The 26703-nt window shown below is 37.3% G+C and overlaps 1 protein-coding gene across 1 annotated transcript in view; it reads left to right on the top strand.

The window, feature by feature from the left end:
* TEX11 (testis expressed 11) overlaps positions 1-26703 on the top strand; it is a gene marked incomplete at both ends in the record, with an annotated part of 446038 nt that overhangs the window by 258721 nt on the left and 160614 nt on the right. The window contains one exon of the mRNA XM_079764448.1: positions 12731-12868. Within this exon, the coding sequence (XP_079620574.1) occupies positions 12731-12868 (138 nt within the window). The remainder of the gene's footprint in view (positions 1-12730; positions 12869-26703) is intronic.

The following is a 26703-nucleotide window of genomic DNA, read 5'->3' as shown; positions in this document are numbered from 1 at the left end:
CTGCACGTCTTGGTATCAGAGATCTTCAGTGACACTTAGAGGGTGCAAAATTCCCACTGCACATGGCCAAGGCCTCTTCAATGTGACATTTGAACCTTCTGGTGATAGTCAGAATGGGGAGACAACGAAGCAATCTCCAGAGGAAAGAAAAGGAGGAAGCACCAAGAAAGGAAATAAGTGAAATGGAAGCATGCAACATGAAAGAAAAATAATTCAGAGTAATGGTCATACAGTTCATACACCGGATGGACGAAAAAATCAACAACCTATGCAAAAATCAGGAAGAAATGAAAAATGATATAGCTACAATCAAAAACACCATGGAAGGCTTCAACAGTAGACTAGAAGAAGCAGAGGACAGAATTAGTGAGTTAGGAGATCAGGTACAGAAACAAGCCCAATCTGAACAGCAACTAGAGAAAAACATTAAAAAGCAGGAGGAGAGCCTAAAGGAGCTTTGGGACAATACAAAACGAAATAACATACGTATAATAGGGCTGCCAGAAGGACAAGATGAGCAACAAGGATTAGAAAATCTATTTGAAGAAATAATGACAGAAAACTTCCCTGATATGGGGAAGAAAAAAGTTACTCAAGTACAGAGAGTCCCAAGCAAGATGAATCCCAAAAGACCCACACCAAGACACGCCATAATTACAATGGCAAATGTTATTGACAAAGAGAGAATCTTAAAGTCTGCAAGAGAGAGACAGAAAGTTACCTACAAAGGATCCCGCATCAGATTATCAAATGATTTCTCAACAGAAACACATCAAGCTAGAAGGGAATGGAAGGAGATATACAAAATGATGCAAAGCAAGGGACTGAATCCAAGAATACTCTATCCAGCAAGACTATCAATCAAAATTAAAGCGGAAATCAGGAGCTTCGCAGACAAAACAAAAACAAACAAACAAACAAAAAAACGCTAAGAGAGTTTATCACTACCAAGCCAGCAATGCAAGAAATGCTAAAGGGACTGCTGTAAAAAGAAGAAACAAAAAGTTAAGAAAGAACACAGCCTCAAAAAATAAAAATGGCTACAAACAAGTACCTTTCAATAATAACTTTAAACGTAAACTGACTAAATGCTCCAATCAAAACACATGGAGTGGCTGAATGGATAAAAAAACATTACCCATATATATGCTGTCTCAAAGAGACCCACCTCAGAACAAGGGACTCACACAGACTGAAAGTGAAGGGAGGAAAAATATCTTTCAGGCAAATAGAAATGAAACAAAAGCTGGGGTAGCAATACTTATATCTGACAAAATAGACCTCAAAGTGAAGGCCATAATAAGAGATAAGGAAGGCCACTTCATAATAATAAAGGGATTGATACAACAAGTGGATATAACCCTGATAAACATATATGCACCCAAAGCAGGAGCACCCAAATACATAAAAAATCTCCTGGAAGATATCAAGAGAGAGATCGACAACAATACAATCATAGTAGGGGACTTTAATACACCACTGACATCACTGGATAAATCTTCTAGACAAAAAATCAGCAAAGAAACAACAATCCTAAATGACTCACTAGATCAGATGAACTTAATTGACATTTTCAGAAAATTTCACCCCAACGCTGCAGAATATACGTTCTTCTCGAGTGCACATGGAACATTTTCAAAAATAGACCACATATTGGGTCACAAGCAAAGTCTCCCCAAATTCTAGAAGATTGAAATCATACCAAGCTTCTTTTCAGACCACAATGACATAATTTTAGAAATAAACTACAATAAAAACAATCCAAAACATTCAAAGCACTTGGAAGCTGAATAGCATATTATTCAATATTGATTGGGTTACCTATGAGATCAAAGAAGAAATTACAGCATCCTGGAAACTAATGACATTAAAAACACAACCTAAAAATGACATTAAAAACACAATCCAAAACCTATGGGACACAATGAAAGCAGTCCTGAGAGGGAATTTTATAGCTCTACAGGCCTCCCTCAAAAAACAAGAAAAAATGGTGGTAAATCATCTAATGCTATGACTCAAAGAACTAGAAAGAGAGCTACAAGAAAAGCCCAGAGTGAGCAGAAGGAAGGAGATAATAAAGATTAGAGCAGAAATAAATGACAGAGAGACAAAAAAAAAAAATACAAAAGATCAATGAAAACAAGAGCTGGTTCTTTGAAATGATAAACAAGATTGATGAACCTATAGCCAAGCTCACCAAGAAGCAAAGAGAGAGGACTCAAATAAACAAAATGAGAAATGATAGAGGCTAAATAACAACAGAACCCACAGAAATACAAAGGATTGTTAAAAAAATATTATGAACAACTCTATTCCAACAAACTAGACAACCTGGAGGAAATGGACATATTCCTAGAAAAATACAACCGTCCAAAACTCAATCAGGAAGATTCTAAAAATCTCAATGGGCCAATAACTATGGAATAAATTGAAGCAGTCATCAAAAATCTTCCAACAAACAAAAGCCTAGGGCCAGACAACTTCACAGGAGAGTTATACCAAACGTTCAATGAAGAATGAAAACCTATCCTCCTCAGACTATTCCAAAAAATTCAAGAGGAAGGAACACTTCCGAGCTCCTTCTATGAAGCCAGCATCACCCTAATACCAAAACCAGATAGACAACACAATGAAAAAGAATTATAGGCCAATATCGCTCATGAACGTAGATGCCAAAATCCTCAACAAAATTCTAACAAATCAGATCCAGCAATACACCAGAAAGATCATACACCATGACCAAGCAGGATTTATCCCAGGGCTGCAAGGATGGTACAATATCCGCAAATCAATAAACGTGATACATCACATAAACAAATTGAGAGATAAAAATCACATACTCATATCAATTGACGCTGAAAAAGCATTTGACAAAATCCAACACCCTCTCTTGATAAAAACACTCAGCAAGGTGGGAATAGAAGGATCATACCTCAACATCATAAAAGCCATATATGACAAACCCACAGCCAGCATCACACTCAATGGACAAAAACTAAAGCCATTTCCCCTAAAAACAGGAACAAGACAGGGATGCCCACTCTCACCACTCCTGTTGGACATAGTACTGGAAGTACTAGCCATTGCTATCAGACAAGAACAAGAAATAAAAGGCATCCAAATTGGAAAAGATGTAAAACTGTCCTTATTCACAGACTACATGATACTGTACATAGAAAACCCCAAAGACTCCATAAAAAATTATTAGACTTAATAAATGAATTCGGCAAGGTAGCAGGATACAAAATTAACACCAAGAAATGTATGGCATTTCTATACACCAATAGTGAACTTACAGAAAGAGAGACTAAAAAAAAAATCACATTTACCATCGTACCAAAAAAAATTAAGATACCTAAGAATAAACTTAACTAAAGAGGTAAAAGACCTATATGCAAAAAACTACAGGACACTGAAAAAAAGAGATAGAGGAAGATATAAACAGATGGAAGAACATACCATGTTCATGGATTGGTAGAATCAACATAATCAAAATATCCATACTACCCAAAGCAATCTATAGATTCAATGCAATCCCCATTATAATACCAATGGCATATTTCACAGACCTAGAATGAACTCTCTAAAAATTCATCTGGAATAAAAAAAGACCCCAAATAGCTACAACAATCCTGAGAAAGAAGAACAAAGTAGGTGGGATCTCATTACTAGATATCAAGCTGTATTACAAAGCCACTGTTCTCAAAACAGCCTGGTACTGGCACAAGAACAGACATATAGATCAATGGAATAGAATAGAGAACCCAGAAATCGACCCAAACCACTATTCCCAATTAATATTCGACAAAGGAGGCATGAACATACAATGGAATCAAGACAGTCTCTTCAATAAATGGTGTTGGGAAAATTGGACAGATACATGCAAAAAAATGAAACTAGATCACCAACTTACACCATACACAAAAATAAACCCAAAATGAATAAAGGACTTAAACATAAGACGGGAAACCATAAAAATACTAGAGGAATCCACAGGCAGCAAAATCTCAGACATATGCCGAAGGAACTTCTTCACTGATACTGCTCCTAGGGCAATGGAAACTAAAGAGAAAATAAACAAATGGGACTACATCAAAATAAAAAGCTTTTGCACAGCAAAAGAAACCATCAACAAAACAACAAGAAAGACCACTACATGGGAGAACATATTTGCCATTGTTATCACTGATAAGGGTTTAATCTCCAATATCCACAGGGAACTCATACAACTCAACAAAAGGAAGATAAACAATCCAATCAAGAAATGGACAACGGACCTAAATAGAAACTTTTCGAAAGAAGACAGAAGGAAGGCCAAGAGACATATGAAAACATGCTCAACATCACTAAGTATCCGAGAGATGCAAATGAAAACGACAATGCGGTACCATCTCACACCTGTCAGAATGGCTATCATCAACAAATCAACAAACGACCAATGTTGGAGAGGATGCGGAGAAAAAGGAACCCTCGTGTACTCCTGGTGGGAATGCAGATTGGTGCCGCCACTGTGGAGAACAGTATGGAGTTCCCTCAAAAAACTAAAAATGGAACTCGCATTTGACCCAGCAATACCACTTCTAGGAATATATCCCAAGAAGCTAGAAACATAAATCAGAAAGGATATATGCACCCCTGTGTTCATAGCAGCACAATTTACCAAAGCTACAATTTGGAAACAGCCTAAGTGCCCATCAGCAGATGAGTGGATTAAAAAACTGTGGTACATCTACACAATGGAATACTATGCTGCGCTAAAAAAGAAGGAATTCCTACCATTTGAATCAACATGGATGGAACTGGAGAGCATTATGCTAAGTGAAATAAGCCAGTCAGAGAAAGATAAATATCACATGGTCTCACTCATCTATGGGAAATAATGAACAACATAAACTAATGATCAAAAGCAGATCCAGAGACAGGAAGCATTGATCAGACTGTCAAACCTCAGAGGGAAGGTAGGGGAAGGTGGGGGTAAAGGGGAGAGATCAAAGGACTTGTATGCATGCATATAAGCCTAACCAGAGGACACAGACAACAGGGGGTGAGGGCATGAGTGTGTGGGGGTGTTGGGAAGGTAATGGGGGATGAGGACAAATATGTAATAACCAATAAAGAAATTAAAATGAAAAAATAAAATAAAATAATTAGAAGTTCTCTGGCTGGTTTGGTTCACTTGGTTGGGCATTGTCCCATGCACCAAAAGATTGCTGATTTGATTTCCGGTCAGGGTATATACCCGGGTTTTGGGCTTGAACCCCTCTTGGAGGCATACAAGAGGCAACTGATGTTACGCTACATATCAATGTTTCTCTTTCCTTTCTTCTCTCTAAAAAGTAATAAACTATTCTTTAATTAAATAAAATAATTAGAGGTAACAATGCCTAGGACTCACATAGTTCTGGAAATAGAACCTGTTCATACCAGACAGACTATAAAATCTCTAATTCAAGCATGTTTGACATGCTTGCTCTAATTCATGGAGCACTGGGTAGAGAACTCAGAAGAGTGTTGTGTCAGTAATAGGGAATCCTACACTGAGCACTGCTTGAGAACTACCTAAAAATCAGAAAAGTATGACCTGAAAGGATCAAATTGATCCCAAGGAACTTCATTGCTTCCCAGAGTAGAAGTAAAAATATTTATTGGAATACAAATCTGTCCTGTGCGCAAGAAGTTAAAGTTCACAATGTTCATCATCCAGTAATAAATTACCAAGCATTCAAGAGGTAGGAAAACACAACCGATATTAAAAAGAATACACAATCAACTGACACAGAAATTAACATTAGCAGAGGACATTAAAACAGCTCTTATAATTATATTCCATATATTCAAAAAGTTAAGTAGAGGCATGGAAGATATAAAAAAAATCCAAATTCTAAAGATGAAAACTATGTCTAGGAATAAAACAACATATTGGATAGTACTAACATTAGTTTAGACATTACAGAAGACAAGAGTAGTGATCTTGAAGGCATAGCAATGAAAGCCATCTAAAATGAACCACATAGGGGGAAAAAAAACTAAAACAATTGAAAGAACATCAATGAGCTACAGAAATTCTTCAGGTAGCTTAATATAGAGGTAATTGGAATCCTCAAATGAGGAGAGAGAATAAATATAGTAAAAAATTAATGGTTGAAAACTTTTAAAACTTAAAAAATACTCTAAACACACAGAATCAGAAAGTGTAGCAAACCCTAAACACAAGAAACACAAAACTACACCAAGGCACATAATCAAATTGCTCAAAACCAGTGATAAAGAGAATATTTTAAAAGCAGCCAAAGAAAAAGGGCACCCTACATACAGAGGAACAAATTAAGCAGAACATCAGAGTCCTCAGTAGAAGCAGTGTAAGCAAGAACACAGTAGAGCAACAATTTAAAAATAACTAAAGAAAAAACTATCAAACTAGAATTCTATCCTCAGAAAAAATATTATTTAAAAATTAAAGTAGTTTGTAGGATTGTAAAATAGAATGCTACTATAGAAAGCAGTATGGTGATTTCTCAAAAAATTACAAAATAGAATTACCATATAATCTAGTAATTCAAGTTCTGGATATATATCCAAAAGTATTGAAAGCAAGATCTATAATCTAAGGTCTATAACAAAATAAAGTTATAGAAATATTTAATAAACTAAAAGAAGGCATAATAAGAGGAAAGAAAGAATAAATTTAGATGGGACAAATAGAAAACAAATAAGATACTTTGAAATCTCAGCATATGCAAAATCACATTGAATGAAAATAATTTCAATATCCCAGTGAAAAGGCAGACATTGTCAAATTAGATGAAAAAGCAAGGCCCAATTTTATATATGGCTTAAAAAACATACTTTAAAGATGAAGATACAAATAGAATACAAGCAAAAGAATAAGAAAAATATAGAGATGAGATTATTCTATACCCATAAAAGCAGAGGAATGAAAATGTGTAGCTAAAACAATTCTGAGAAAGAGGTATAAAGTAAAAGGAACCACACTACCTTATTATATAGCTATAGTATATATCTAGACTGTGTGGTATTGTCAGAAAGATCAATTGAACATAATAAAGAACCCCAAAATAATCCCATACAAATATGCACTGATTTTCAACCAAGTGCATAAAAGTATTCAATGGAAGAAAAACGGTCTTTTCAACTAATGGTGCTGGAGCAATGGACATCAACAGGTAAACAAGTTAATCTTGAAACAAACCTCACACTTCATGCAAAAATTAATTCAAAATGGAATTAATAATGAAAAAACTAGAAAAATTCACAAATACATAGAAATTAAACTCTTGAACAACCAATGGACGAAAGAAGAAATCAAAAGGAAATTATAAAAACCTTGAGACAAATGAAAATGAAACCACAAGATACCAAAACTTATGGGATACAGCAAATGTAGTTGTAAAAGTGAAGTGTATAGTGGTAAGAAAAAAAGAAATATCAATATTACAACTGTATACTTCAAGGAACTACTACTAATCCCAAACATGGCAGAAGGAATGAAATAACAAAAGTCAGAGCAGAAATAAATGAAATAGAGACCAGAAAAACTATAGAAAATATCCATGAAAATAAGAGTTGTTTGTTTTCTTTAAAAGAAAGATAAACAGCCGAAACCGGTTTGGCTCAGTGGATAGAGCGTCGGTCTGCGGACTGGAAGGTCCCAGGTTCGATTCCGGTCAAGGGCATGTACATTGGTTGCGGGCACATCCCCCGGTGGGGGGGGTGTGCAGGAGGCAGCTGGTCGATGTCTCTCTCTCATCGATGTTTCTAGCTCTCTATCCCTCTCCCTTCCTCTCTGTGAAAAATCAATAAAATATATTAAAAAAAAGAAAGATAAACAACATTGACAAATATTTTACTAGACTAAGAAAAAAGAGAAGGGACTCAAATAAATAAAATTAGAAATGAAAAAGGAGACATTACAACTGATACCACAGACTACAAAAGATTATAAGAGACTCCTATGAACAATTATATGCCAACATATTGAATAACCTAGAAGAAATGGAGAAATTCCTAGAAACGTACAACTTACCTAGATTGAATCATGAAGAAATAGAAAATTTGAATAGACTAATAATGACTAAAGAGATTGAATCATTAATTTAAAAACCTCCCACACACAAAAAGCCCACGACCAGATGGTTTCACAGATGAATTCTACCAAATATTTGAGGAAGAATTAATGCCAATCCTTCTTAGAAACTCAAGCTCATCTCAGACACTTCCAGACTCATTTTACAAGGCCAGCATTAATCGCACTGATAGTGAAGCCAGACAGGACACGAAAAGAAAAGATAACTGTAGACCAATATCCCTAATAAACATAGATGCAAACATCCTCACCAAAATACTAGCAAACTGAATTCAATAGCACATTAAAAAGTTCATACACAACAATCAAGTAAGATTTATCCCTGGAAAGCAAGGATGGTACAACTTATGTAAATCAATAAATAAGATACATCACATCTAACAGAATGAAGGATTAAAAATATAATCATCTCAATAGGTGCAGAAAAAAACATTAAAAAAAATACAACATTCTTTCATGATGAAAACTTTCAACAAATTAGGTGTAAAATGAATGTACCTCAACAAAATAAAGGCCATATATGACAAGCCCATAGCTAACATCATGGAACCAGACAAGCGTGCTTATCCTCACCACTCTATTCAACAAAGTACTGAACATTCTAACTAGAGCAATTAGGCATCCAAATTGGAAAGGAAGAAGTAGAATTGTCTCTATTTGCAGATGACATAATTATATATATAGAAAACCTTAAGATTGCACACAAAAAACACAAACCTGTTACAACAGATATACAAATTAGTAAAGTTACATGATACAAAATCAACATACAAAAATCAATTTTGTTTCTATACTCTAACAGTAAACTATCCAAAAAAGAAACTAAGTAAACCCATTTATAATAGTATCTAAAACAATAAAATATTTCAAAATATATTTAACCAAGAAGATGAAATATCTGTACATTAAAACTATAATAAATTGATGAGAGAAGTTGAAGAAGGCACAAAAAGTGGAAAGATCCCATGTTAATGGATTGGAAAAATTAATATTGTTAAAATGACCATTCTACCCAAAATGATCTACAGGAAAACCTGCCATTTGTGACAACATGGCTGAACCTGGAAGACATTATGCTAAGTGAAGTAAGCCAGACATAGAAAGACAAATATTACATGATATGGTATATGTGGAATTAAATTTATTTTGTTATTTTTTTTGTTAATCCTCACCTGAGGATATGTTTTCCATTGACTTTTAGAGAGAGTGGAAGGGGGGAGGGGAGAGAGAGAGAGAGAGAGAGAGAGAGAGAGAGAGAGAGAGATCGGTTGTTTCTTGAATGCCCCCAACAACTGGGCCGGTGATTGAACCAGCAACCCAGGTATGTGTCCTTGAATGAGAATCAAGCACACTGCCCAGGGGTATATGTGGAATTTTAAAAAGTCGAACTCATAGACACAAAGTAGAATGGTGGTTACCAGGGTTTGGTGGTTGGGGAAATTGAGGATATGTTGGTCCAGGAATACAAACTTTAAGTTATTCAATTAAAAAGTTATAGAGACATAATACAATGTATGGTGTCTGTAATTATAATAATGTATTATATAATTGAAATATGTTAAGAGAGTAAATCTTAAGTGTTCTCACCACAAAAAAAGGGTAACTAGGTGAGATTATGTATATGTTAATTAGCTTGATTGTGGTGAACACTTCACAATGTATGTGTATATCAAAATGTCTTGCTTTATACCTTAAGTTTAGCTACTGCAAATAGAATGGTATTATTGGTTTTTTTTTTAGAGGGCCTGTATTTCTTTACTGAGTTGAAGAAAAAGTACTTCAGAATTCCTTCTATTGAGTCTTTTTCTTTTCCCTCATTTTCCAGTCTTACAGAAAAATTTTTTAAACTCCCACTTCCATCAACTGGAGAAGAATATAATCTTAATTGTAAATAGTCAAAGGTAGTGTTGTACCTACTCAGCACAGTTATTTCTAGTTTAAGAGTATGTCTTATTCCTTTTAGGTCCTAATGACTCCTGTTATTCCTTGAAAAATGTGAAGCTTCTTGATAGAGTACAAGGGACTCATTGGTGTGCATGAGCAACCTGAATTTTCTTAGCTTAAAAAAGTCATCCAGGTTATTTCTGTTAGTTTTTTCCCATTAGCTTGTTATCATTGAAAAATTGAAAAAAGTGCCTCAAAAGTTAAAAAAAATGTACAAAAATATAGCAGCATTTAATTATAATAGTAAATAACCTAGAAATTAAATAGCAAACATTAAAATTTAATTGAATGTTTTATATTCCTTAAATTGATAACTGTGAAGACTAAATAGCAATATAGATTATTTACAAAACACATTTAAATGGAAAGAATATAACATGAAATTATAATATACACTATGATTACAACTATATAAGAATACAAAAGGATAAAGTTAAAATGGAATGTAGAAAAAGAAAATAGCTGTATTAGCATAGTGAATTATGGTTGTTCTCTTGAAAAAATTTTTATCATTGTTTTAACAACTTTTAAATTTTATTTAGAGTTTTCTAGCATGGTTCACCACCATCTCAAGCTCTTCAGCCCATGTGTGATTTTTTTAAATTTCTTGACAAAGTTATAGTTAAAAAGTACAATGTGATAATTTTATTTGATATACATATACATCATAAAAGATTTCTAACAATTGATTTAATGAACACATATTTACTTTCTTTGTGAGATCACTTCAGGTCTACTCTCTTAGTAAAATTCAATCATACAATTCAGTATTATGAACTATAGTCACCATGTTATACATTAGATCTTCAGAACCTTTTTCAGTTTAGAACTGCAAGTTTATACCCTTTTACTAACCTCTCCCCATTTTCTCCAACCCCCAATCCTTGTAACCTCTAGTCTATTCTTTATTTCTATAAGTTCGATTCCACACATAAGTGATACCATACACTGTTTGTCTTTCTCTGGCTTATTTCACTCAGCCTTATATCCTCCAGGTTCATTCATGTTATCGCAAATGGCAGGATTTCTCTCTCTTTTTTTTATAGCTGAACTAGAGGCCCGGTGCACGAATTTCCAGGGTGTCCCTCAGCCCAGCCTGCACCCTCTCCAATCTGGGACCCCTCGAGGGCAGTTTGACATCCCTCTCACAATCCAGGACTGCTGGCTCCCAACTGCTCACCTGCCTACCTGCCTAATTTCCCCTAACCGCTTCTGCCTGCCAGCCTGATCACCCCTAACCACTCCCCTGCCAGCCTGATCGATGCCTAACTGCTCCCCTGCCAGCCCGATTGCCCCTAACTGCCCTCCCCTGCAGGCCTGGTCCCCCCCCAACTGTCCTCCCCTGCAGGCCTGGTCCCCCCCAACTGCCCTCGCCTGTGGGCCTGATCGCCCCCAACTGCCCTCCCTTGCAGGCCATCTTGTGTCCACATGGGGGTGGCTATGTTGTGTGTTGGAGTGATGGTCAATTTGCATATTACCTCTTTATTATATAGGATAATACTCCATTGAATACATATACAGTAGGTCCTTGGGTTACGTCAGAGATCCATTCCTACGGCGTGACGTACCACCATTTTTTGCCGTAAGTCAGAACCCACCTACATAAGCACTTACGTCACTCACATAAAGCACATACACAGCATTAATGAAGTGAAACAGTAAAAAAGTTTTAAAAGAAAGATAATTCCTGACCTTTACTTGTGGTAAATAAATAATAAAAAACATAAAGCACATATGTACATACGTTGAAATGATGGAACTTTTTTTTTTAAATAAATAAATGGGAGATGGCGACGTAACCACGAAACGATGTACGTTGAAAACGTCCGACGTACCCCGAGGACTTCCTGTACTATATTTTCTTTATACATCCATTAGTAAACACACACCTCGGTTGTTTCAATACATTAGCTATTGTGAATAATGCTGCAGTGAACACGGCAATACAAATCTATCTTTCAGATAATGATTTCATTTCCTTTGGATGTATACCCAGAAGTGGGATTGCTGGATCACATGGCAGTTCAATTTTTAACTTATTGAGAAACCTCCATACTGTTTTCCATAAGTGGTCGTACCAGTTTACATTCCCACCAACAGTGTATAAAGTTTCCATTTTCTCCACATCCTCTCTAGCATTTGTTATCTTTTATCTTTTTGATGATAGCCATTTTAACAGGTATGAGGTGATATCTTATTCTGATTTTTATTTGTGTTTCTTTGGTTATTATTAATGTTGAGTACCTTTTCATGTACCTGTTGGCCATTTGTAAGTTGTCATTAGAAAAATGTCTATTCAGATCTTCTTCCCATTAAAAATTTTTTTTTGCTATTGTGTTGTAGGAGTTCCTTGTATATTTTGAATATTAACCCCCTATTGAATATGTGGTTTGAAAATATTTTCTCCCATTCCATAAATTGTCTTTTATTTCATTGATGGTTTCTGTGAGATGTCTAATGTGAGGGAAGAAGAGAGAATATTGATTGCCAATTTATCTGTAACTTATACTGATTATCGAGACTAATGATTAAATGCACATAGAACTCAAATAGAAGGGGTGTTGTGTTTTGATTGCCTTAAAAAACAATATTATTTTTCTGTTTGTTTCTAGAGGTGACTTGGAAAAATTAGTCATATGTAGAGATAGCCATGTAATTTTGTTATTTCTTTTTAAATTTCAGGTGCACAATTACGATGATGCCCTACACTGGTATTGTTATTCTCTGAGAATTTATGAATCTGATCAAATGGATATGGAATTCCCCAAGCTGAAGAGGAACATGGCTTCCTGTTATCTGCATTTGAAACAACTTGATAAGGTCTTGTGATTCATCTGTTTTTCAAAGGCAGCAAATGTTGTCATGCTCAGTAATAGATAGATACAGTGGTGTGACTTCTTGGCTGTTTAGGTCAGGATATCTAAGAGTTCCATCATACAGGACAAAGCCAAATTGATATTTTCCTGATTTGCACACTCCACAATAATTAATATTTTCCAAAAGAGACAGAATTTGGGAGAGTGTTAATTCTATTACTTACTCTTTAGTTTTTGCACTCTGTTCTGAAAGGTACTATATCATTAGAACTTCTGAACAAAGTTATCTGCTACTAACCATCTGCAATACTTTCCTTTGAAGCAGACTAAATTTTAAGGTACACATTTTTTTTTACAAGGATTCAGTAAGAACAAATACTTAAATGAAATGGTCATTTTTTACTTTCTGGGTTATCTCTTGCCTTTCCATCTATCCTAAAAAATGTTCAGAAATATATATATATATTTTATCAGGACAAAATCCTAAGAGGTAAAAAATAAAAACGTATTGGAGGATAGAACCATTCATACTTCTCAAAGCAGTTTGGGACATTTCTTTCTTTTGATATCATATAACATGTACATATGGGGTGTGGTATTGGCTCAAGAAAAGGAAGGACAAATATAAGAAGGATGTACCCAGATTACCTATGATGGTTTTTTGTTGCTTTTCAAATTTAATGACAAGTTTAGGAGAAAATATGTGATTAAGGGTTGTAATTGTAGATATTTTCTTTGAAGATTTGTTTACTTTTAAGGGTTGTTTATTTGACTAAATACTTCAGATTTTCTTTCAAAAGAATATATTCCATTTAGTTTATATGTTATAAATTCATAGTACTGAAACAGAAGTAGAAATTTAACTTAATTCATCATAGTTCTGTACAGACTAGCATTTAAGTGTTTCACAAAGATAGTTGACTACTGTCTGGCTGGTGTTGCTCAGTGGTTCAGCATTTACTTATGAACCAGGAGGTCAGTTCGATTCCCAATCAGGGCACATGCCTGCGTTGTGGGCTCGATCCCCAGTAGGGCGCATGCAGGAGGCAGCTGATCAGTGATTCTCTCTCATTATTAATGTTTCTCTCTCTCCCTCTCTCTTCCCCTCTCTCAAATCAGTAAAAACATATTTTAAAAAAAGATCATTGACTACTGTTTACTTAAAAACCTTAAAAGATTATCATACAGATTTTGTTACAGGATATCATTAACTATTTCATAAATATATTTGTCTACTGATTACTTAGAGCTTTGTAACTTCCATGACTTATGTTGGCCTGGCAGATTGGGAAGCACCTGGACCTGGAGCTAGACATGCCAGTTGTGGGGATGGATGCATCTTCTGCAGGCCAAGGAAGGACATCTAATCAGATTGTCAAAGAATATAGTATGAGACACTGTGCTAGACTTGGAGTTTACAGAGATGAACAGGACATAGTTGCCTTCAATTCATCTAAGTATCTGGCATCAGGGTATCCTAATGCGCAGATAAGCAGATCATGGCAATGAGAAAGTCTTAAGTACTGGAAATATTTCATAAGTTAGAAACACAGGTAGTTGTCATCACACAAATATATCATCAGGGAACAGGTCTTCAACCATAAAAATTTGGACTCAGAGACTGTATTGAAATCTTTGGAGCATTGCGGGTATGTGTAAATAGTCAAGAAAGAGAAGATAGAGCTCCAAAATGGAATATGAAGCTATTTTTAAGAGTGGAGATCAGACTGGGATGAATTACCAGAAGAACTAGATACAGTCTTCCAAGACTTAAAGCACTGCTTCTTAAATCTCCTTTAACTAGTGTCAAATTTGGTCCTAGAACCTAGTATAGTCCTAGGCCTATAATTGGGAGGTAAAATGCAGTTAGTAGTGAGGAGGGGAAAAACAGGAGAGCTGGAAATGAGGCAAGTCCTAATACTGCAAGCTTAGTGTGTGATTATGTCATTTAAGGCCAGATTGGTGTTGAAGCCAAAGGTTATTTTGAATATATTCAAAGTACTCTTGTTAATTACTGTCAGTGTATGTGTCCATTTCATTCTTCCTTTTTTTTCTTTCATTCTTCCTTTCTTAAACTTACATGACATTGATTTGTTACCTTCCATATGTAAGGCTTACTCTCCTGTGTACTAGGGCAGGTAGAAAGGTGAAAAAAAAATCATACAATTCATTGTATTTTACTATTTCCACTTAGCCTTATTAATTTTCATTGTCTGCTGTTTTTCACTTTTTCCCTTGAGCTGCATAAACATTGTTTGGAAAATTTATGAAACCATGTTTATTGGATATGCTAAAAATTTATGGTTTTCTAGCTAGGCACTCAATAAAACTAATTCTTATTGACTTTCTATCATATTCTTCACAAAGGTGATAGCAAAACATTTTTTTTTTGTCTTTAAGTACCCATGCCTTATTATTCCTTTTTTCCCACAACCTCTCCAACATTTGTTATTGTTTGTCTTGTTGATAATGGCCACTTTAACAGGTGTGAGGTGGTATCTCATTGTAGATTTGATTTGCATTTCTGTAATTGTCAGTGAGGTTGAACATCTTTGCACATATCTACTGGCTGTTCATATAACTTCTTCGGAGAGGTGTATTTTCAGGTCGTCTGCCCACTTTTTGATTGGGTTGTTTGTTTGGTGTTGAGATTTATGAGTTCTTTATATATTTTGGAACTTAAACCTGTGTAGGAGCCACTGTTTGCAAATATCATCCCCCATATGGTTGGCTGCCTCTTTGTTCTGTTGTCAGTTCTTTTGCTGTGCTACAAAGAAGCTTTTTAGTTTTATATAGACCCATTCATTTATTTTTGCCTTTACTTTCCTTGCCTTTTTTTTTTTCAATTTTTTTATTAAGGTATTATATGTATACATATCTTACCATTACCCCCCCACACCCCACACCCATATATGCCCCCACCCCCCAGAGTTTTGCATCCATTGGTTATGCTTATATGCATGCATACAAGTCCTTTGATTGATCTCTTATCTCCCCCACCTCTCCCTAACCTTCCCCTTGTAATTTGACAGTCTGTTTGATGCTTTACTGTCTCTGTATCTATCTTTTTGTTCAAGTTTATAATGTTCTTTATTATCCATAAATGAGTGAGATCATGTGGTATTTTTCTTTCATTGACTGACTTATTTCACTTAACATAATGTTCTCCAATTCCTCCCAGGTTGCTGCAAATGATGAGAATTCCTTCTTTTTTATGGCAGCATAGTATTCCATTGTGTAGATGTACCACAGTTTTCTGATCCAGTCATCTGCTGACGGGCACCTAGGCTGTTTCCAAATCTTAGCTATGGTGAATTGTGCTGCTATGAACATAGGGGTGCATATATCCTTTCTAATTGGTGTTTCTAGTTTCTTCGGATATATTCCCAGGAGTGGGATTACTGGGTCAAATGGGAGTTCCATTTTCAGTTTTTTGAGGAAACTCCATACTGTTCTCCACAGTGGCTGCACCAGTCTGCATTCCCACCAGCAGTGCACGAGGGTTCCTTTTTCTCCGCATCCTCGCCAACACTTGTCGTTTGTTGATTTGTTGATGATAGCCATTCTGACAGGTGTGAGATGGTACCGCATTGTTGTTTTGATTTGCATCTCTCGGATAATTAGTGACGTTGAGCATGTTTTCATGTGTCTCTTGGCCTTCCTTCTGTCTTCTTTTGAAAAGATTCTATTTAGGTCTGTTGCCCATTTTTTTATTGGATCATGTATCTTCCTTTTATTAAGTTGTATAAGCTGCCTGTAGATGTTGGAGATTAAACCTTTATCAGTGATGCCATTTGCAAATATGTTCTCCCATGCAGTGGGCCTTCTTGTTGTTTTGTTGATGGTTTCTTTTGCTGTGAAAAAGCTTTTTATTTTGATGTAGTCCCATTTGTTAATTTTCTCTTTAGCTTCCATTGCCCTAGGGGCAGTATCAGTGAAGAATTTCTTTTGGCATATGTCTGAGATTTTGCTGCCTGTGGATTGCTCTAGTATTTTTATGGTTTCCCGTCTTATGTTTAAGTCCTGTATCCATTTTGAGTTTATTTTTGTGTATGGCGTAAGTTGGTGATCTAGCTTCATTTTTTTGCATGTATCTGCCCAATTTTCCCAACACCATTTATTGAAGAGACTGTCTTTATTCCATTGTATGTTCATGCCTCCTTTGTCAAATATTAATTGAGCATAGTGGTTTGGGTCAATATCTGGATTCTCTATTCTGTTCTATTGATCTATATGTCTGTTCTTGTGCCAGTACCAGGCTGTTTTGAGAACAGTGGCTTTGTAATACAGCTTGAAATCTGGTATTGAGATCCCTCCTACTTTATTCTTCTTTCTCAGGATTGCTGTGGCTATTCGGGGTCTTTTTTTATTCCAGATGAATTTTTGGAGAGTTCTTTCAAGGTCTGTGAAATATGCCGTTGGTATTTCAATGGGGAGTGCATTGAATCTATAGATTGCTTTGGGTAGTATGGACATTTTAATGATGTTGATTCTACCAATCCATGAACATGGTATGTTGTTCCATCTGTTTCCGTCTTCCTCTATCTCTTTTTTCAGTGTCCTGTAGTTTTCTGTGTATAGGTCTTTTACCTCCTTTGTTAAGTTTATTCCTAGGTATCTTAATTTTTTTGGTGCGATGGTAAATGGGATTGCCTTTTTAGTCTCTCTTTCTGTAAGTTCACTATTGGTGTATAGAAAGGCCATAGATTTCTTGGCATTAATTTTGTATCCTGCTACATTGCCGAATTCATTTATTAAGTCTATTAGTTTTTTGACGGAGTCTTTCGGGTTTTTTATGTACAATATCATGTCGTCTGCAAATAAAGACAACTTTACTTGTTCTTTTCCAATTTGGATGCCTTTTATTTCTTCTTCTTGTCTAATTGCAATGGCTAATACTTCCAGTACTATGTCAAACAGGAGTGGTAAGAGTGGGCATCCCTGTCTTGTTCCTGTTCTTAGGGGAAATGTTTTTAGTTTTTGTCCATTGAGTATGATGTTTGCTGTGGGTTTAACATATATAGCTTTTATTATGTTGAGGCATGAGCCATCTATTCACACCTTGTTGAGAGTTTTTATCAAGAAAGGGTGTTGGATTTTGTCAAATGCTTTTTCTGCATCAATTGATATGACTATGTGATTTTTATCTTTCAATTTGTTTATGTGATGTATCACGTTTATTGATTTGCGGATATTGTATCATCCTTGCATTCCTGGGATAAATCCTACTTGGTCATGGTGTATGATCTTTCTGATGTACTGCTGGAGCCGATTTGCTAGAATTTTGTTGAGGATTTTGGCATCTATGTTCATGAGGGATATTGGTCTGTAATTCTCTTTCATTGTGTTGTCTTTATCTGGTTTTGGTATTAGGGTGATGCTGGCTTCATAGAAGGAGCTTGGAAGTGTTCCTTCCACTTGAATTTTTTGGAATAGTCTGAGGAGGATAGGTTTTAGTTCTTCCTTGAATGTTTGGTAAAACTCTCCTGTGAAGCCATCAGGCCCCGGGCTTTTGTTTGCCAGAAGCTTTTTGATGACTGCTTCAATTTCGTCCATAGTTATTGGCCTATTGAGCTGTTTGGATTCTTCTTGATTGATTTTCGGAAGGTTATATTTTTCTAGGAATATGTCCATTTCCTCCAGGTTGTCCAGTTTGTTGGAATACAGTTGTTCGTAGTATTTTGTAACAATCCTTTGTATCTCAGCAGGGTCTATTGTTATTTCACCTCTTTCATTTATGATTTTGTTTATTTGGGTCCTCTTTCTTTGCTTCTTGGTGAGCCTGGCTAGAGGTCCATCAATCTTGTTTATCCTTTCAAAGAACCAGCTCTTGGTTTTGTTGATCTTATGTATTGTTTCTTTGGTCTCTATGTCATTTATCTCCGCTCTGATCTTTGTTATTTCCTTCCTTCTGGTTACACTGGGCTTTTCTTGCTGCTCTTTTTCTAGCTCTTTGAGTTGTAGGGTTAGGTAATTTATTACCATTGTTTCTTGTTTTTTGCAATAGGCTTGTAGAGCTATGGACTTCCCTCTCAAGACTGCTTTCGCTGTGTCCCATAGATTTTGGATTGTTGTGTTTTCATTGTCATTTGTTGCCATGATGTTTTTTATTTCTTCCTTGATCTCTCTGGTGACCCAGTCCTTGTTTAATAGCATGCTGTTTAGTCTCCATGTGTTTGATTTCTTTGGATTGTATTTATTGTAGTTGATTTCCAATTTTATGCCACTGTGATCTGAGAAGATGCTTGATATAATTTCTATCTTCTTGAATTTGAAGAGACTTTGCCTGTGACCCAGCATATGGTCTATCTTTGAAAATGACCCATGTGCACTTGAGAAGAATGTATATTCTGTGGCTTTGGGGTGAAATGTTCTGAAGATGTCAATTAATTCCATCTGGTCTAGTGAGTCATTTAGGATTGCTGTTTCTTTGCTGATTTTTTGTTTAGAGGATTTGTCCAGTGGTGATAGTGGGGTATTAAAGTCTCCTACTATGATTGTATTGCTATTAATCTCTCCCTTGATATCCTCCAGGAGTTTTTTTTATGTATTTGGGTGCTCCTATATTGGGAGCATATATGTTTACCAGAATTATTTCTTCTTGTTGGATTTCTCCCTTTAGTATTATGAAGTGGCCTTCCTTATCTCTTGTTATGGCATTTACTTTGAGGTCTATTTTGTCAGATATAAGTATTGCTACCCCAGCTTTTTTTTCATTTCCATTTGCCTGAAAGATATTTTTCCATCCCTTCACTTTCAATCTGTGTGAGTCTCTTGTTCTGAGGTGGGTCTCTTATAGACAGCATATATATGGGTCGTGTTTTTTTATCCATTCAGCTACTCGATGTCTTTTGATTGGAGCATTTAGTCCGTTTACATTTAAAGTTATTACTGAAAGGTATTTGTTTGTAGTCATATCTATTTTTGTGTCTGTATTCCTTCTTACCTGTTTATTTCTTCTTTTTACAGTATTCCCTTTAGCAATTCTTGCATTGCTGGTTTGGTGGTGATAAACTCCCTGAGGCTTTTTTTGTCTGCAAAGCTCCTGATTTCCCCTTCAATTTTGATTGATAGTCTTGCTGGATATAGTATTCTTGGATTCAGTCCTTTGCTTTGCAACACTTTGTATACCTCCTTCCATTCACTTCTAGCTTGTTGTGTTTCTGTTGAGTAATCATTTGACAATCTGATGGGTGTTCCTTTGTAGGTAACTCTCTGTCTCTCTCTTGCTGCCTTTAGGATTCTCTCTTTATCATTTATATTTGCCATTGAAATTATGACATGTCTTGGTGTGGGTCTTTTGGGGTTGATCCTGCTTGGGACTCTCTGTACTTGCGTAACTTTTATCTTTCCCATATCCGGGAAGTTTTCTGTCATTATTTCTTCGAATAGATTTTCTAATCCCTGCTGCTCTTCTTGTCCTTCTGGCAGCCCTATTATATGCATGTTACTTCGTTTCATGTTGTCCCGAAGCTCCCTTAGGCTTTCCTCCTGCTTTTTAATTTTTTTCTCCAATTGCTGTTCAGATTGAGCTTGTTTCTGTACCTGATCTTCTAACTCACTAATTCGGTCCTCTGCTTCTTGTAGTCTACTGTTGAAACTTTCCATGGTGTTTTTGATTATAGCTATATCACTTTTCATTTCTTCCTGATTCTTGCATAAGTTGTTGATTTTCTCATCCATCCGATGTATAAATTCCATGACCATTACTCTGAACTCCTTTTCGGTCATGTTGCAAGCTTCAGTTTCACTAATTTCCTTTCTTGGCGACTCCACATTTTCTTTCCTCTGTGAGTTATTTCGTCTCCCCATTCTGGCTATTACCAGAAAGCTCAACCTTCCGTTTGCATGGACCTGGGCCGTGTGCTGTGGGGACTTCGCTCCACCCAAGTTACACTGAAGTGCTCTGACACTAGGACGTGTGGCTGCCTTTAGTTGGTGGGAACCAGACTTGCCCAGGATCAGTGTCCCCAGTGTTCCGTGTGGTCTCGTGTGCACATTTAGAATCAGGGGCCCTGTCTGCAGCACACTGTTGGTATGTGCCGAAAATGAGATCCTTAGCATGTGCCAGGAGTCAGAGTTTCCCTGTGTCTGCACCAAGACTCGAGTGTCAAAGTCTCTGTTGCCTTGTGCGGTTTCTCGTTGAGAATCAGGGTCCCTGTGTGTGCACGCACCAACAATTGGGGTCTCTGACTCTTAATGTGAATGCGCTGTGAGTCAGGGATCCCAGGCAGCTGTGTCCAGCATGCCAAATTCCCTGAAGTGGAGCTGCGTCCTGTGTGTGCTCTCTCTACTGAGTCAAACCGGCTAGAGCGCACATTCTTAAAATCCTGAAGGTGAGCTGGTTCAGTGCACTCTCCCAGAGTCCCGGAAGGGTGGCGGAGTCCGTCCTGCATGCCAAATTCCCTAAAGGGAATCCCCTCTGTGCACGCTCTAAGAATCCCCGAAAGGGGAGCTGTGACCCGCGAGCCAAATTCCCCCAAATTCCCCGAAGGGGAGCCCTCTGTGCGCACTGACAGATTTCCCGACAGGGAGCTGCTTCTGTCCCGCGCGCGCCAAATTCCCTAAGGGGGAGCGCGTCCCTGCGCAAAGCTGGGCATCTTGGGCGAGGGGCGGGTCTGTCAGTTACTATGGCGCTGTCTGTGTGCGCGCCTGTGAGCAGCTTGGGCAAGGGGCGGGTCTATCAGTTACTATGGCACTTTCCGCGCGCCTGTGGGCGCTCAGCAGCTTGTGCGAGGGGCGGGTCTATCAGTTACTATGGCGCTATCCGCGCGCCTGCGAGGAGGGGGATGGGCTCTTTGACTCACGGAAATCTGCCGGGAAGTCTGGATTCTTGTTGTTTGTTGGTCTGAAGCTGTGATAGCAGTTCTCTGTCCCCAGTGGCTGCAGGGTCCTGGTTTGTGTCAGAAGCCAGGATCCGAGTCTCAGGCAGCTCTGTTTCTCAAGATGGCGTGGTCTCCGCGTCCGCACCAGCCGCCGAGAAGTGTCCGCTTTGTGTGCCGGGCTCCGCCGTCTAGGGCTGCCCTGTTAGGGTGCCCCTTGGAAGACCTGCAGAATCTAACTGACCCTATCTCATACACACACACACACCACACACATCTACACTCTCCTCTATGGGTTCCTCACGCACACTCTCTCTCTCCCTACCTTCCTGCCGGTCGCCATCTTTTTTTTTCTCCTACTTGCCTTACCTTTGGAATCAAGTTCATAAAATGTTTTCTACTACCAAAGTCCATAAGTTTGGTACCTGTATTTTCTTCTATGTAAGTTATTGTTTCTAGTCTTATCTTTGGGTCTTCTATCCATTTTGAATTAGTTTTTGTACATGTGGACAAACTGTAATCCAGTTTCATTTATCTGCATGTGGCTTTCCAGTTTTCCCAGCACCATTTGTTAAAGAAACTATCTTTACTCCATTGTGTGTTTCTGGCTCCTTTGTCAAAAATTATCTATGCATATACATGTGGTTTTATAGCTGGGCTCTCTATTTTGTTCCATTGTTATGTGTGTCTGTTCTTCTGCCAAAACCACGTGTTTTGATTATTGTAGCTCTTGTAGTATAATTTGAAGTCAGGTAGCATGATACCTCCAGCTTTGTTCTTTTTTCTAGGGATTGCTTTGGCTATTCAGGGTCTTTTGTGATTTCATACAAATCTGATGATTTCTTGTTCTACTTCTTTAAAAAATAACATTGGGATTTTGATGGGGATTGCATTAAATCTGTATATTGCTTTGGGTAATATGGCCATTTTAACTATGTTGATTCTTCCAGTCTGTGAACACGGGATATTTTTCCATTTTGTTGTCTTTTTCAATCTCTTTTAATAATGCTTTGTAATTTTCAGTATATAGGTCTTTCATGTTCTTTGTTAAGTTTATTCCTAGGTATTTTATTCTTTTGGTTGCAATTGCAAAAGGAATTTTTTTTCATTTATTTTCTGAAGTTTTGTTGTTAGTGTATAGGAAAGCAATGGATTTTTGCACATTGATTTTGTATCCTGCAACTTGACTGTATTTGTTTATTGTTTCTAATAGTTTTTTTGGTGGAGTCTTTAGGGTTTTCTATATACAGAATCACGTTGTCTGCAAAAAGTGACAGTTTGACTTCTTCCTTCCCTATTTGGATGCCTTTTATTTCTTTCTCTTGCCTTATTACACTGGCAAGTCTTCCAGCACTATCCTATATAATAAAAGCCTAATATGCTAAGTGTCCAACCAGTCACTATGATGCATACTGACCACAAAGGGGCAGATGCTCTGACCTGTAGGTTAGCTTGCTGCTGGGGTTTGGCTGATCGGACTGGGCGAGATGGGCCGGACATGCCCTGGAGCCTTCCTGCAGTCCCTCCTCGGTCCTGATGGCCAATCGGGACTGGGTGAGAAGGGCCGGACATGCCCTAGAGCCCTCCCATGGTCTCACCCCAGCCTGATCATTTACCAGTGGGGTCCCTCGGCCTGGCCTGTGCCCTCTCGCAATCCAGGACCCCTCGGGGATGTCGGGACTCTAGTGTTGAATAAGAGTGGGGAGAGGGGACATCCTTGTCTTGTTCCTGCTCTTAGAAGAAAAGCTTTCAGTTTTTTACCATTGAGTATATTAATTGAGGGTTTATCATATATGGCATATATTATGTTGAGGTACTTTCCTTCTATTCCTCTTTATTGAGTTTTTTAATCAATGGATGTTGTATCTTATCAAATGCGTTTTCTACATCTATTGATAACATCATATGATTTTTTTTTTGGTCTAAAGTTTTACATATGTCTCCTTTTTCCCCAATTAACCAACTCCCACCATTCCCACCCCGGGCAAGTCCCCACTGCCCCAGCGTCTGTGTCCATTGGGTATGCTAATATGCATGCATACAAGTCCTTTGGTTGCTCTCTAACCCTCCCCCTCACCTACCATTTGTCTCTGGATCTTTTCTTTCCTTCTTTCTTTCTTTCTTCCTTCCTTCCTTCCTTCCTTCCTTCCTTCCTTCCTTCCTTCCTTCCTTCCTTTCTTTCTTTCTTTCTTTCTTTCTTTCTTTCTTTCTTTCTTTCTTTCTTTCTTTCTTTCTTTCTTTCTTTCTTCTTCTCTTTCTTTCTTTCTTTCTTTCTTTCCTCTCTAACCCTCCCCCTCACCTACCATTTGTCTCTGGATCTATTCTCCTTCCTTCCTTCCTTCCTTCCTTCCTTCCTTCCTTCCTTCCTTCCTTCCTTTATTGATTAAGGTATTATATATGTGTCCTTATCCCCCCTCATTGCCCCCCCCACCCAACTCATGTTCATGCCTTCACCCCCCTGGCGTCTACGTATATTGATATGCTTATACGCATGCATACAAGTTCTTTGGTTGATCTCTCCCCCTAACCCGCCCCTTTACCATTTGTCTCTGGATCTATTTTTGTTCATCAAATTATGCTGATCATTATATCCCACATATGAGTGAGATGATGTGATATTTATCTTTCTTTAACTGGCTTATTTCACTTAGCATAATGCTCTCCAGTTCCATCCATGCTGTTGCAAATGGTAAAAGTTCCTTCTTTTTTATAGTGGCATAGTATTCCATTGTGTAGATGTACCACAGTTGTTTTTATTTTTTTTAATATATTTTTATTGATTTCAGAGAGAGAAAGGAGAAGAGAGAGATAGAAACATCAATGACAAGAGAGAATCACTGATCAGCTGCCTCCTGTACGCCCCCCACTGGGGGATCGAGCCTGCAACCCAGGCATGTACCCTTGACTGGAATCGAACCTGGGACCCTTCAGTCTGCAGTCCAACGCTCTATCCATTGAGCCAAACCAGGTAGGGCATACCATAGTTTTTTCCACTCATCTGCTCATGTGCACTTAAGCTGTTTCCAAATCTTAGCTATTGCAAATTGTGCTGCTATGAACATAGGGGTGCATATATCCTTTCTGATTGGTGTTTCTGGTTTCTTGGGATATAGTCCTAGAAGTGTGATAACTGGGTCAAATGGCAGTTCCATTTTTAACTTTTTGAGGAATCTCCATACTGTCTTCCACAGTGAATGCACCAGTCTGCATTCCCACCAGCAGTGCAGGAGGGTTCCTTTTTTCTCCACATCCTTGCCAACACTTGTTGTTTCTCGATTTGTTGATGATAGCCATTCTGACAGGTGTGAGATGGTACCTCATTGTTGTTTTCATTTGCATCTCTCAGATGATTAGTGACTTTGAGCATGTTTTTATATGTCTCCCAGTCTTCTGTATATCCACTTTCGAAAAGTACCTATTTAAGTCCTTTGCTCATTTTTTGATTGGATTGTTTATCTTCCTTTTGTTAAGTTGTATGAGTTCCCTGTAAATTTTGGAGATTAAACCCTTAAAGGAGATAACGTTGGCAAATGTGTTCTCACATGCAGGGGTCTTTCTTGTTGTTTTCCTGATGGTTTATTTTGCTGTGCAGAAGATTTTTATTTTGATGTAGTCCAATTTGTTTATTTTCTCCTTAGTTTCCATTGCCCCAGGAGCCGTGTCTGTAAAGATATTGCTACGACATATGTCTGCTATTTTGCTGCCTATGGAGTCTTGTAGGATTTTTATGGTTTCCCGTCTTATATTTAAGTCCTTTATCCATTTTGAGTTTGTTTTTGTGTATGGCGTAAGTTGGTGGTCTAGTTTCATTTTTTTGCAAGTATCTGTTCAGTTTTCCCAACACCATTTATTGAAGAGACTGTCTTGTCTCCATTGTATGCTCTTGCCTCCTTTGTCAAATATTAATTGAGCATAGTGGTTTTGGTCGATTTCTGGGGTCTCTATTCTATTCCACTGGTCTATATGTCTGCTCTTGTGCCAGTACCAGGCTGTTTTGAGAACAGTGGCTTTGTAATACAGCTTGATATCTTGTATTGAGATCCCACCTACTTTGTTCTTCTTTCTCAAGATTGCTGCAGCTATTCGGGGTCATTTTTATTCCAGATGAATTTTTGGAGAGTTTGTTCTAGGTCTTTGAAGTATGATGTTGGTATTTTAATGGGAATAGCATTGAATTTATACATTGCTTTGGGTAGTGTGGACATTTTAATGATGTTGATTCTACCAATCCATGAACATGGTATATTCTTCCATTTATTATCTTCCTCTATCACTTTTTTCGGTGCCCTGTAGTTTTCCGAGTACAGGTCTTTTACATCCTTAGTTAAATTTATTCCTAGATATGTTAATTTTTTGGTGCAATGTTAAATGGGATTTTTTTTTTCGCTTCTCTTTTTCTAAGTTCATTATTAGTGTATAAAAAGGTCATAGATTTCTGTGTGTTAACTTTGTGTCCTGCTACTTTGCCAAATTCACTTATTAGATCCAGTAGTTTTTTGATGGAGTCTTTGGGGTTTTCTATGTATAGTATTATGTCATCTGTGAATAAGGACAGTTTTACTTCCTCTTTTCCAATTTGGATGCCTTTTATTTCTTCTTCTTGTCTGATCGCTATGTCTAGCACTTCCAGTACTATATTGAACAGGAGTGGTGAAAGTGGGCATCCCTGTCTTGTTCCCATTCTTTTTTTTATTGAGGTATTATATGTGTACATATCTTACTATTACCCCCCCCACCCCACACCCACACATACCCTCACCCCCCAGAGTTTTGCGTCCATTATTTATGCTTATATGCATGCATACAAGTCCTTCGTTTGATTTCTTATCTCCCCCCCTTCTCCCTAACTTTCCCCCTGTAATTTGAAAGTCTGTTTGTTGCTTTACTGTCTCTGTATCTATCTTTTTGTTCATCAGTTTATAATGTTCTTTATTATCCATAAATGAGTGAGATCATGTGGTATTTTTCTTTCATTGACTGGCTTATTTCACTTAGTATAATATTCTCCAATTCCATC

This window comes from Cnephaeus nilssonii (assembly GCF_951640355.1).
Source record: "Cnephaeus nilssonii genome assembly, chromosome: X".
Lineage (NCBI taxonomy): Eukaryota > Metazoa > Chordata > Mammalia > Chiroptera > Vespertilionidae > Cnephaeus > Cnephaeus nilssonii.
The sequence above is the reverse complement of the archived record's forward strand: the minus strand, read 5'-3'. Positions and strand labels throughout refer to the sequence as shown.